Here is a 13,424-nt window from a genome sequence, read left to right as displayed (position 1 = left end):
CGTGTCTAAAATTCCTCCTTGCCTCATTATATATTTGCAGAAGGATCAATATGTATGGAACCTCATGTCTCCTGACTTTCAAGAATAAGATCTTAACTTGCATGTTCTCAGCTAGATACTTTGTGTAACAACCCCCACCCCCAACTCAATGATTGCTTTCTTCATTACTTCCTCTAACTGACCTAGAATTCTTTACACAATGCTGGCTGATGAAAAGTTTCATGACAAATATATAATGCCATAAGAATTCTCTTCTTACAATAGCTCCGTTATTGTTTCAGCAAGGTAACAGCATCGTTTGTCTTTCCAATCATAGGCAACACCATTACTCCTGAGGCCCATTATTTTCTCAAGAATTATACCAACCTGCTTCTAAGTATCCATCACCTCATTCTTGTGCCCTTTATGTTTAGTGGCACAATGCAAAGGTTTCATATTAGAACAGATCTTCAGTCACAAGCTGCTCATAAGAAACACCTGGTGTAAATGTTAACCAACATTAATCTTTTCTGTATACCTAAGGTGTTACCTGTATCAGTGAGCGCAGCTAATGATTGCTTCTTAAAATTTTTCTCCACTTTTCAAAGCTTTCATTCTCTTTGAAAAATAATAATCTTTGTATAATGGCGCTGTTTGATTTTGGCTAATCATCTTCCTTCTAGGTCTTATCTTCTAAGGTAACATGTTAAAAACTTGGTCTCTATAATATTTTCTCTCCTCCTAGCTTTTGAGGTCTGGATGAAATATGCAATCTCTTTTCTGAGATAGTTGAACCTATTTGACTTGAATTACTTAATCTAAAATAATGCTAACCTTTGTGGTTTTTATGGCTCTCACCCCAAAATGTAATCCCTGAAAAACCTGGAAAAGTCTTCTCTTCTTTTCTTCCTAGAAGCTTTAGAGACGGCCAAATGTCTTTGCTGCTTTCCTATCCACTCCAAGCCCAGCATAGTGCTTACTGAATTATTTCCAGGTCAACTGAAAACTATCAATATTTAAATTTCTTAAGTCTGAGATTTTATAGCAGACATCTTTTTTCTGGCCCAAAAGTCCATGTGCATCCCATTTTCATACAACTAATTTAAAAAAGTAAAGCAATAGAAAAACATTTTCCCCATATTTACTAAGTTAATAGCATGTGGGAACACACAGTCCTATAGTACATTGATCAAAATCCTGTGAGAAGTGCCAAAAATAAACTGAAGAGCTATAACCTCTTCTCTGGGAGGGTCTTATGGGTATAATTCCTTTTAATAAAGAATATGCTGATGGCTGACCTTCTGGTAAAATGTTACATGCTCCCACTTAGGACCTCTTTTTGGATTCATGCAGGATTTAACCTAGAAATATCTTAGGAGCCTGATGATAAGTTAATGCCCATGTATTTCTCTATTAATCAGAATATTTGACTAAATAGATACTTCCTTTTTCTTCACTATATGATTTCAAGAGTTCTTAGATATATTATTTAAATATGCATTGTTTTGGTAAATGTGTATATATTTGTCTTTGATTTGTTTATAATACAGGGACCTCCTGGAATACAAGGAATACACCAGACTCTTGGTGGATATTATAACAAGGATAACAAGGTATGGCTTCTTTTTTCCCATAATGTATAATACATAGAAATTTTATGTGATTGTATTTTTGAAAAAAAGTGTTAATTCCTAACTTCTCAGACTTTTATACATGATCACATGCATTTAAACATCTTTCCATGCTGAAAACTATGTTTTCAAAAACAAAAATAAAAAAGTATTTTGCTCAGTATCTTACAGATCTAGGATTTTATCCTAGTAAGTGTTTTAAAAATTTTGTTCAAAGTTTGTTAATGCAAAACATGGTGTTCTGTCATTGATAATATCATAGATCTAGCCTCTCTGAGGGCAGAAAGAAATTATTTGATACTGCGAAGCTCTGGGTAGCACAACAGGTGATAGACTTCTTATCAAAACCAATAGGTGCGGCACCAAAATCTCAAGCAAATATTTGCATACTACAGTTCAAGAATGAGAGTCCCCACCTTTCAGGGGGAACTACGTTTAATTTCCCCAAGGTTTTATTAAATCACATTTGGGATAGGTAGAATGCTGACGTGGAAGCTCCCAAATGGCAAAAGCAAGAGAGTTTTGTTCCAGATTCTACAAGGAGCACAACAGAGTGGCAGCCAAGAGAAGATCTAGGTGAGATCATTGATTGAGTCATCATTCAATGACAAATATTTGCGGTCTGATCACTTTGTGTGAGGCATTCTGTCCACTAATTAGGATACCTTGTATACATAATGGTTCATCATTGATTTCTTGCACCACAGGAAGAATTGGAGACACTTCCCTTTATGTCTTTCTTTCCTATGTTCTTACTTTCCCTTCCTGTAATTTTTTCTGAGTTTTTACTCCTCTATGTTTAGAAATCCCAAAGAGACACTATATGCCAAAAAAATGTGTTAAATGGCTAGCTAACTAATTATAAAATCCAGTTTCTCTTTCATCAGAACAAGGTCAACATAAAGACTTAGATAATTTATGGTTGACAAATTTAAAATCAAATGTGAAAAGTTTTTTATACCTTATAAATTTGATAGTGATGCTATTTTAAATTCCTTCATTTATTTAGGTTTTCCAGGGAGTATTATATTAGGAGGAATGTTTGGGATATATTTCATGTTTCTTTATTAGACATTTCTTTAATAGAACTGTACTAGCTTTTTCAAAATATTAAGGCTTAGCACAAGTGGAAAAAAGAATGCTGAAGCATGTTTAAATTTAATCAATTTAATGACACCTATAATGACACCTGCTGTTATAACATAGGATTTATCTTAAATGCTTCAAAATAATGAGAATAAGTTGGCTCTGATGACACAGTGTCAGCTAGAAAAACTTAAAGAACACACTGTATTACTATCGCCCTTGGTATAAAATATACCGAGTTGCTACTCAGCTACTTAAATATTTGCTATCCCTTGCAAAACTTTTAAAGCTCTCATCTTTACAGGTCTCCCAATAGTACTTCTCTATACAGTTTGTCTTGCTGATGAGTCAGTTTTCCCTTAAATGAAGATATATAGAGCATTTATATTTTAGAGCCTAAAGTTGAGAATGTAAATTTTTAAACTTTAAGGTTATATTTCAAAAAAAACTGGGGGCTGACCAGAGCAACGGAGTGGAAAATCTTGCTAGTAACAAACCAGTACTTTGAACTTAGTTATTAACTCACCTGAAAGAACCCGTTACTCTTATTGCCATTACAGAATAGAGGCTCACAGGTATTTAGTCCACATGTTCTTTAAATGTGACTTTAAAGCTGGAGTACAACTGGGTAAAGAGAAGAGAGTATAGCTGTTATCCCAAATGATGCATTGTAACCATTTAGCATTAGAGGCTTTAGATCCATCTGTGAATTAAGGGAAGATAGCTTACCAAACACTTTATTCTGTTTCCTTTCAGAGTAGTTAGAGCTCTTACACCAAGGCCCCACTGGGAAGGATGGAGGTAGCGGGACCCACCTTCCCAGCGCCCACACTGCCCCATGCTTCTGTATTGTAACCACCTCCTCCTCGCCCTCAGCTTCACAAAGGAAAAGCCAGATGTGCTGTGATTAGCACGATGCATGTCCTCCATTGGCATTGTCTCCACCACCTACCCCCGTCTGTTTTTGGACACTGAGGTTGTTTCATTTGGCAATTTGTAGCGTGTCGGATGGTCTGACTGTAGCAAATAAGCACAGAGAGAAGTGGGGCCTAAGTGAAACCTTCCTAAGGATTAAATAATGGACCATGTATTGAGACATAGCAAGTGACACTCCAAGGTTAAAATAATCTTCCCTTTTAAATTGGCATTGATTTATGTGATGTCTGCACTGGAGCCCTGGACCTCAGCTCTTCAACTCACAGTGGCTTCAACAGTCACACAGCCCAAATTCTGCTCAAGCAACTACCCATGGGAGAATGAGTAACAGACCACTCATAAACTGCCCCTCCTCATTCCGAACTCAAAGAGCCCATGGTTCATTTTCTGGTCCCAGGATGCTCACTTCCCCTCTGGCCCCCATATAGGAACTGATCTTTTCCTCTACTATTTTCCTCATGTCATCTGGAGGGAGAAGCTCAGGTATAAGAAACCCTCTCTCCTCACAGCACAAATCAAAAAAGGGATGAAGAAAAAAAAAAAGCAAATGAGGAAGAAAGAAAAAGCAAATGAGGAATAGAGAGACAGCCTAAGGAGTGAGGTCAGGAAGATGATATCAGTGTGTTTATGTGGATTTTTGCATGCCCACTTATGGATGCAAAGAATAAAAACTAGATTTCTCTCTCTACCACAAAAATAATATGCAAAACAGCTGCTCCCATTCTGTAAAATTGTTTGCAAAGAAGCAACAGTGCTGAGCATATTCTTCCCCTCAAGGAAAATCTGCTCATGATCCAGTAAACTGCACTTCATTGTTTCCAGCTCTGGGGGTTCTAATAAAAATTTGATAGGCTCTGTCAACTACCGAAGCCACAGACCCACAGTTCCTTACTACACTTTAGATGGAGGAAAAAAACACATTTTATCTGCCGAGGCCAAGTACTGGCGGATTTTACATTTGATGTTGTTTTTAAAGATCCATATTGAAAATGCAGAGTTGTGTTATCTTACATCACCACACTTGGTCTCAGCTGTTGGAGATTGATGCTGTGCCTCCCAGCAACCAATTCTTGTATTCATTTCTCCAAATTGTTGATCCAAAAATAAAACCAATTTGCTAGCAAAATAATCTATTTTTCTTTTCACATATTAAATCATAACTTCACTTTAATATCCACAGACTAGAAAGGACAGAAAGCCTTTATCCAAAATCCAATATTCAAGGCCTTTCCAAGCAGTGAGTTAAACCCAATGATGGCATATAAAGTGAAGACTCCCTCGGAGACACTGCAGGCAACCTTTCTGAGCCCAGAAGATTGAGAAATAAAGTTTAGGTTCTAACTTCATCGCTTTCCTTCCCTGTGCCCCAGGCTCCACTGGCTTTGAGGAACATTGTGGACAGACATATGGACTTTCAGATGTTGGTTTGATTACAGACAGCCTCCCAACTCACCTGAGTCTTCCTTTCCTTTCATGACCCTCCACACTTGTGGCTGGTGAAATGGTTTTTTGCAGTTAACTAAGAAGTTGGGCTTTGAGCCAGCCTTAGGCCTTATTTTCAAACGAGCACAGCTTTCCTAGCCCACATATTATGTTTTAACTTGCTACAGCTGCCACAACAAAATATCACAAACTGAGTGACCTAAACAACAGAAATATATCATCTCACGGTTCTGGAGGCCAGAAGTCAAGACGAAGGTGTTGGCAGGGCCATGTTATCTCCGAAGGCACTAGGGAGGAATGGCTTCCAGGTCTCTCTCCTAGCCTCTGGTCGTTCCTTGGCCATCTTCACGTGGTGTTCTCCCTGCGTGCATGTCTCTATAAAGTTTCCCTTTTTATAAGGACACAGTCTTATTGGATTAGGAGCCCAACCTACTCCAGCATGTCCTCATCTTAACTACTTATTACTAATTATTAATTACATCTGCAATGACCCTATTGGCAAATAAGTTCACATTCTGAAGTCCTGGGTGTTATAGTTTATACATATATATCGGAGTGGGAGGTACACAATTTCAACCTATAAAAAACAACCTGGTTTTTCTGAACTTTATGTCCCCTCATGCCTAGGATATTACAGCAAGTTCCCCAAAGGCTAACTCTGGGGATTTGTAATGACTCCATACCCTAGGAAGGAGTTCATATCCTTAGGTTCTTTTATTAGTTGAACAGTAGAAAATTGCTGGTATTTTACTCTCTGGAGCCTATAAAAATGGTCATCTCATGTGGTTCAATCCATGATATATCCAGGTACATTCTCTTCTTTCCAGAGAAAATCCTCTTTAAGACTTTGAGTAGCTTGAGTGTTTTCACTTGCCTGACCATACGTTCCAAAGTTGCATTCACCATTCCCACACAGACCCGAGAACAAGTGCTGACATCCCAGAATTCTTGAGATGGGCATGCAGATTAGCATCCTCATGCCACAACCCTCACCACATCACCACAAGAATTTTTAAATAAACACATTCAAAACTGTATTTGGAAGGCTTACAAGAACCCTTAACATGGCACCAAGACACAAAATAACCTAATAAAATTAGAATAGCATCAGACGCAGAACCGCAGTTTCAGAAACACAAAGACTATGCCTCTTATGATTTTCACTAAGCCAGGCAATTGTCTGGTGCAGCTAGCTTGGAGATAGCAGGGAGAAGCAGCTCACATGTCAATGAATAAACACTACTGAAGCTCGAGTTTGAATCTGCCTTGAGTATTATTAACCCAAGAGTGGAGAACAGCACTAAAGGCCACCAAGAGTCCTTGATTAGAGGGATTTCTTGGTCTTGCTGTTGAGTGAAGCAAACATGGTGCTCTGATCAGCAATAAATGGCCCTGTTGTTTTTCTGGGTGTGAAAGCCATCAGAAAATCAAGATTTTAGAACAATAAAGCCTATTGATGGGACACTAGGAGTTGGTGCTACAGAGGCATTCCTTCACCCCAGCCACAGCATCTCTGATGCCCTGTAGGTTATTGGGGGTGAGGTGGGCTACACTAGAACATGCTCTCCCCAGAGGCCGTTTAGGTGCTTTCCTGCTCTGCAATCAAAAAGCATGGGGCCTTCCAAGCCAAAGACCATCTCCAGGCAAATCGTATCTCAGATGAAAGCATGTTCCAGTTTCCCAAAAAGGATCCTATCATAAGCATAGCCAGGGGGAGATGCTGATGTTTTGTGCTGACACCATGCTCAAATGACTAGTGTTTTTGAGACATCTCTAAGATTTATGTTTCTATGCAGGTTGCATCCAAGCAACCTGCCATTTTGTAACTGCTGGTTCTTTATAAACGTGTGTATATACCTGAGTGTTTCCATGCTTCATTTTCAAATACTGTTGGTTGTAATAATTTAGAACAAAATTTTGAGACTACAATTTTTATTTTCAATTTAGATATCACAGACCAAAGTTGACAGAAGAAAATGAGAGAATATCCATTACAAGACCAATAATAATATCAGTTATAAACTAGTGACTTTTTATTGGAGCAGCAAAATAACATGGAAGGAATATTTAAAATACTAAACTATAGCAATAGTGATCTGAATAGGTACCTCTGTATATTTTTGTTGTCTAAATATTTCTTGACCTTTTAGGTTTTCTATCAGCACATGTATTTTTAATCAGAAAAATAACTTTAATGGAAAAACCACATGATTAGAAATACTGGCTCATTTGCCCAACAGATATTTATTGAATGCCAGGGGAGGCTTTCATGAATGGCATTTCATAATAGTTGAGACCTGATTAATGACTAGTTTCTGGCCAGATAGAAAGGTGAGGACACAGAGTGGTGATCTGGAGGCTGAGATGGGAATGACCTTGGTCAGTTTAGGGAGCTGAGAGAAGACCATGACAGCTGAAGCTTCTGAGGAAGAAGAGTGGCCAACATGATGCTGGAGAGGGAAATGAGTTCAGGTTATGCAGAGATTTGCTGGAGATGTTAAAGTTTTGAGAAATGGATGTCAGAATGTCTTTTGAAGGTATTTCTCTAATCTTATGTAGAGAATATGCATGTCAGGAAAGCAAGAGTGGATTGTAAAAGGCCAGTTAGAGACTCACTGCAATAATCCTGGCAAGACATGATGGTGGGCTGCCTGGGTGTAGGCAGGTTGACTCTTTCTCTCAAAAGAAGAGAAAACATTTGGGGAGACAGAGTCAACCAAACTGGATGACTGATCATATTCGAGGAATAAGGATGAGGGTGATTATATTAGTCCGTTTTCATGCTGCTGATAAAGACATACCCTAGACTGGGCAATTTACAAAAGAAAAAGGTTTCATGGACTCACAGTTCCATGTGGCTGGGGAGGCCTCATAATCATGGTGGAAGGTGAAAGGCACGTCTAACATGGCGGCAGACATCAGAAGAGAGAGTTTGTGCAGGGAAACTCCCCTTTATAAAACCATCAGATCTCATGAGACTTATTCACTGTCATGAGAATAGCACAGGAAAGACCCTCCCCCATGATTCAATTACCTCCGACTAGGTCCCTCCCACAACACATGGGAATTGTGGGAGCTACAGTTCTAGATGAGATTTGGGCGGGGACACAGCCAAACCAAGTGGTATTGAGAATGACACTCGGACAGAGAGGAAGAATTCAGGTTTTCTTTCTTTCTGTAATTGTTTTCAATTGTAAAATGGAATTCCTGCTCAATTTAACAAGAACAACTGCAGAGACACATTAGAAAAAACTGATTCTTCTTCTCCCACTTCTGTACTAAACAATGTTAGCAGTGTGATGTAACTCTATTTTTTTCTCTCATATATATGTGTATTTGTTGCATTTTTTGTTTCAGTTTTAAACTTGTTAAATGTGAATTGCTTCTAGAATTTACAAGTACATACATCAAGTAGAAAATTAGATATATGAGTCTAAAATTCACAAGGGAAGTATATGCAGGGTGTATAAATTAGATATATGGGTCTAAAACTCAGAAGAGAAGTATGTACTGGGTTTATAAATTTGGCTGTGTAAATATTACCTAAGCCATGAAGGTAAATAAGAGTGCTGGGGAGAAAGTGTTGAGTCACAAGGAAGAAAGTCCTGAGGAAATCCAACCTTTAACAGATGAGGGAAGAAGAAGTCACAGAGACAGGAAGAAACCAGGAAAGTAAGCTATCATACAAGCCAAGAGAGTGACAAGTGTAGCAAGGTCAATTAAAGAAGAGTCCATTAGAGTAAGCAGCAAAGATATTATTAATAACATTAGAGGGCCACATCAGTGGACTGACTGGGGCCAGTGTCAAATACATATGTGTTTAGGAGTAAACAGGAGATGAATAAGTGGTGTCAAATAAAAAATTGCACCTGACAAAGTTAAATAGGCAAGGAAGACATTATTCAAGGCTACTGCAATAGGAGAGAGAGGGCAGACTTAGTCTAAGCTCAATTCCATTGAAACAAAGTTCAGGAGAGTTTTTAAGTGTTGATGTAAGAGAGAGAACACACTTCCTTGTGTTTGCTAATTGGCTCTACCCAAAGAAAGGGTAAACTTTCTCATATCTTTGTGACAGGAAGAAGGTTTACAACTCGGCACAAGGCTGAAGTTAGGCTCCTACCCTCTCACAGAGCCTGGAAGATAGTGGCACTATCTTCTCCATGATTACATTTTAAAGGGATGGTTCCCAGGTCCTTGAGAAAGACGTTCCCAGATTGTAAAACTTTAGGAAGATTTACATTTCGAAGGGATAGTGAAAGAACTTACAAATACAGATTTCTAAAGCAATTGGTCTAGAAAAAGAGAGGTCGGGGTCTGGAATTAGGAACAAGCCTGTCCAAAGTTGATTCCCACTGAGGGAAACATTAAAGGCTGTCTTGGTCAGTGGACACAGAAAGCACTAACTACCCTTTTGAGAAAATGTCCAGAAATGGGAGGAAAGAGAGTAACTTAAGGGAAATGTGTGCTGAGGAACTGTATGCTTTTTGTGTGTTAAGTTTAAAGAAGGTAGAGTAGGTAGGTAGTCAGAGAGAGAAAGAGAAGTGTTAAAGAAATTGGCCAATTTTAGCTACATTTTATTTAACTTTACCAAATTGGCCAATTTCACCTGATAGCAATTGGTAACATTAATAAGGAAAATCTCCTAAGAAGGCAGAGGGCATGGGAATCAGAGAATTTATAGAGGAAACAGCCACTGATAAGAGATGAGACAGCTCATTAACTACCCGGGTGTGCATGTACATGGGTTGGTACATTCATTGACAGGAATTAGAAGTGGTATCTGAGGCCTGGCGCAGTGGCTCATGCCTGCAATCCCAGCTCTTAGGGAGGCAGAGGCCAGGAGGATAGCTTGAGCCCAGGAGTTCAAGACCTACCTGGGCAGTATAGCGAGACACCATTCTCCACAAAAAGGAAAAAAAAAAAAAAGTGATGTCCGAGAACTTGTATTTTTTTCAGTGTAGTTACAGGCAAGTCACCTGTCCGGGACTGTAGAGTGTAATGTAGTGGTCTGAGAACAATAAAGCATACTTGAGAGTAGGGAGAGCAGATCAGAGATGCTCAGATACATGGAGAGGCCAGCCGAAGTGGCCAGATGTGGTTTTGGAGTAGTGAGTATTTATCCCCAGAGGTGTGATGTTTCTCCGGAGGCAATCTCCTTAAGAAGTCACAAAGAAGATACATGGGGTTTCCAAAGCTGGAATTATTTAGAAAAATATTTAACAGGAATATTTAACAATAGGTGAGAGAGACAAAGATGTCTGCACAAATGACCTAGTATCCGTAAAAAGCTGTTACAGTACTATTATCTGACTACTTATACTGTTACCCATTGAATGCATTAAAAATTAGTGGATTTTTCTTTGAATTTTAAATTGTTTTTCCTCCCTAGGGAAATGATGAACATGAAGCTGGAGGCCTGAAAGGAGACAAGGTAATCAGAATTTTTTTTTTTTTTTTTTTTTTTTTCCAGATGGAGTCTTGCTTTGTTGCCAAGGCTGGAGTGCAGTAGCTCAATCTCAGCTCACTATAACCTCCACCTCCTAGGTTCAAGTGATTCTCCTTCCTCAGCCTCCCAAGTGGCTGGCATTACAGGCATGTGCCACCACTCCCGGCTAATTTTTGTATTTTTAGTAGAGACAGAGTTTCACCATGTTGGCCAGGCTGGTCTTGAACTCCTGACCTCAGGTGATCCACCCGCCTCAGCCTCCCAAAGTTATGGGATTACAGGCTTGAGCCACTGCACCCGGCGGTAATCAGATTTTCAAAGTGAATAGAAGGGTCCAATATTTTCTACGGATTTACACATTCCCATGTAGGGGCAGCCCCCCGGCAGCAGTTGGGTTGCATCTCTGGGAGGGTGTCCAGCCTGCAGTGGGCAGGGGCCTCTGCCTGCCTCCTGACCAGGCAGTAGGATTGGAATCTGCTTCAGGGTCCAGCAAGGACTGCTGAGTAGCAGTTGGCTGCAAGAAAGAGAACATATCAAGGGGAAATTACTGTAATAAGATAAATGAAATCAGGACACAAGACTTGTTTTGTAATTAAATGTGAATCCGTGTAGGTGGCAAAAACAATCTGAAGACCCCTTTGGCAAAATGCCTCAGGCCCAGGCTCACTGTTTTGTGTCTTCCTAAGTACCAAAACATAAGCTGCCCTGGCAGCCATTTTGGTGGGATTTTATACTGTCCTGTAGTGGTTTAGCCAAGTAATTATTTCAAAATAGTTTTAAAATTAAGACACTGATAAGTTTCCATTGCATTCTCCTTGTCATTCGCAGGTTTCATTATCTTAACTGTAAAGATGACAGATTCACTTCCCCATTCAATAAGATGTTTCACTCCTGTTTGATTCTGAAATTGTAATGACCTTGGATTCCATGCAAATGTGCCATTGTCAGAAAAAAAATACACATTAAATCTACAGGCAGAGATGAGTAGGTTTGAAAATACTCTGAGGGAATGTGACCTGTGAGTGCTAGCTATCTTCATTCATTCACCTGCAAAAATTCTCTAGATTGAGGGCAGGGGATTTTGACATGAATCCAAGAAAATATGACTTCTGTGTCTTATAAATCAGTGCAACCAATCCATTCAAAAAGTCGTACACTCATCACCAGAAGTTACTACTAAAAGAGTCTTGCCAGAAACTAGGAGCTTCTTACAGATTGATGATTGAAAATGAAGTTTTCTGCTAAATAAATAAATCATAAATAAAACCTTGACATTCTGAAAAAAGTCATCAAAAAATTGATTACACAGCAATGATAAGTCATTTGTGTGAGTTAGATTTTATTGCTAGTACGTTAGCATTATTTCCTGTAACCTAATAGCTAACAGAAACCATACGCCACCATAACAAACGCATTACATTTTAAGCAGTGACTTCTGGACATATGCAGGCTAAGGGGAAAAAAAAAAAGGAAAGAAAGCCACAAAGCTTGTCACATAGGACAGCTGAGCAAAGAAGAGAGTTGTGACTTTTAAAGTATTTAAATGATGATTCATTTCTTGAAACAAAACAGCTGGCTTCTGTTTTGCCGTGTTCATTAGGAAACATATGTTACTTAGACATTCTTAAGACCTCACTGATGAGAAATTTGATTCTGTAAAACAGGTGTATTTCAAACTCTAAGGACCTTTTCTGTTGCTCAAAATCTTTTCTAATTGCTTCAGAATCTTAAGTAGAATTAGGAAAAGCCAGTGGCATAACTGTTCCCTCCTCTCACTCAAATAAATAACATAGACGAGTCTACAGGGAACTTGATGCCGTACGTGATATAAAGAGACACATAAAAAAAACTTTTAAAAAGCGTGATTAACAGGAAATTGCCAATAAATAATGCATAAAATAAACAAAAATTACAGGTGGTAGCTCGCACCTGTAATCCCAGCACTTTGGGAGGCCAAGGCGGGAAGAACATTTGAGCCCAAAATTTAGACCAGCCTGGGCAATATAGTGATACCCCATCCCTACAAAAGTTAAAAATATTAGCTGGGCATGCTGGCAAATACCTGTGGTCCCAGCTTCCCAGGGAGGCTGAGGCAAGAGGATCACTTGGAGCCAGGAGATAGAGGCTGCAGTGAGCCATATCGCACCACTGCACTCCAGCCTGAGCAACAGAGCAAGACCTTGTCTCAAAACAACCAACCAAACACAAACATAAGCATAGCAGTTGCTGGAAGGGTGAAATCAACTCTACCTATGCAAGTCTACTTAGTATCTCTTCTGCATCAATACATTAGTTTTAAAAATTGTAATGTAATTTAATGTGATGTAAGTCACCACAGTGATAATTTAAAGCTCCATCAAGCTGTTCTCACAGATCTCTGCTTGCACCTGTGGTGAACCCCGGTGCTTCTGAATCCTGGCTGCACATTGGAATCACATGGAAAGCTTTGACAAAATACCCACACTCGGGCTCCATCCACAGAGACTCCGATTTGGAGTAGGGGTTGTAGCTCTATTTAAAAGTGTTTCAGATGACTCTAATATACAACCAGGGCTAAGAACCACTGAGTAATAGGAAGAGCATGAGCTTTGAGACAAAAAGTTGATTGTGGCATTAACAGCTTGGTCACCTTGGGACGGTCACTTCATTTCTCTAAGTATCCATTTCCTCATTCACACCATGGGCATAACTGTATCTACACAAAGATTTGATAGAAGGATTAAAATTAAATAATAGGAAGTTACTCAAAAGCACAATAACTAAAACATATATAAAGCCCTCACTAAAGATTTGTTCTTTTCTATTCACCCACCTCAATCTTTCCTTCCTCTCATGAGGTCTCATTTAGCACTTTTGAGGATTAATTGTTATTCTCATTCTTAGCACCTGGTCTTACTCATCTT

General features: G+C 39.1%; 1 protein-coding gene across 1 annotated transcript in view; it reads left to right on the top strand.

Annotated features, from left to right (window-relative positions):
• Positions 1–13,424, top strand: part of COL19A1 (collagen, type XIX, alpha 1) — a 350,354-nt gene that overhangs the window by 258,531 nt on the left and 78,399 nt on the right. The window contains exons 17-18 of the mRNA XM_011969393.1: positions 1,530–1,592; positions 10,465–10,506. Coding sequence (XP_011824783.1) covers positions 1,530–1,592; positions 10,465–10,506 — 105 coding nt within the window. The remainder of the gene's footprint in view (positions 1–1,529; positions 1,593–10,464; positions 10,507–13,424) is intronic.

Source organism: Mandrillus leucophaeus, unplaced genomic scaffold (genome assembly GCF_000951045.1).
Source record: "Mandrillus leucophaeus isolate KB7577 unplaced genomic scaffold, Mleu.le_1.0 Scaffold889, whole genome shotgun sequence".
Lineage (NCBI taxonomy): Eukaryota > Metazoa > Chordata > Mammalia > Primates > Cercopithecidae > Mandrillus > Mandrillus leucophaeus.
Note: the sequence above shows the minus strand (reverse complement) of the source record. Positions and strands in the feature narration are given on the sequence as shown.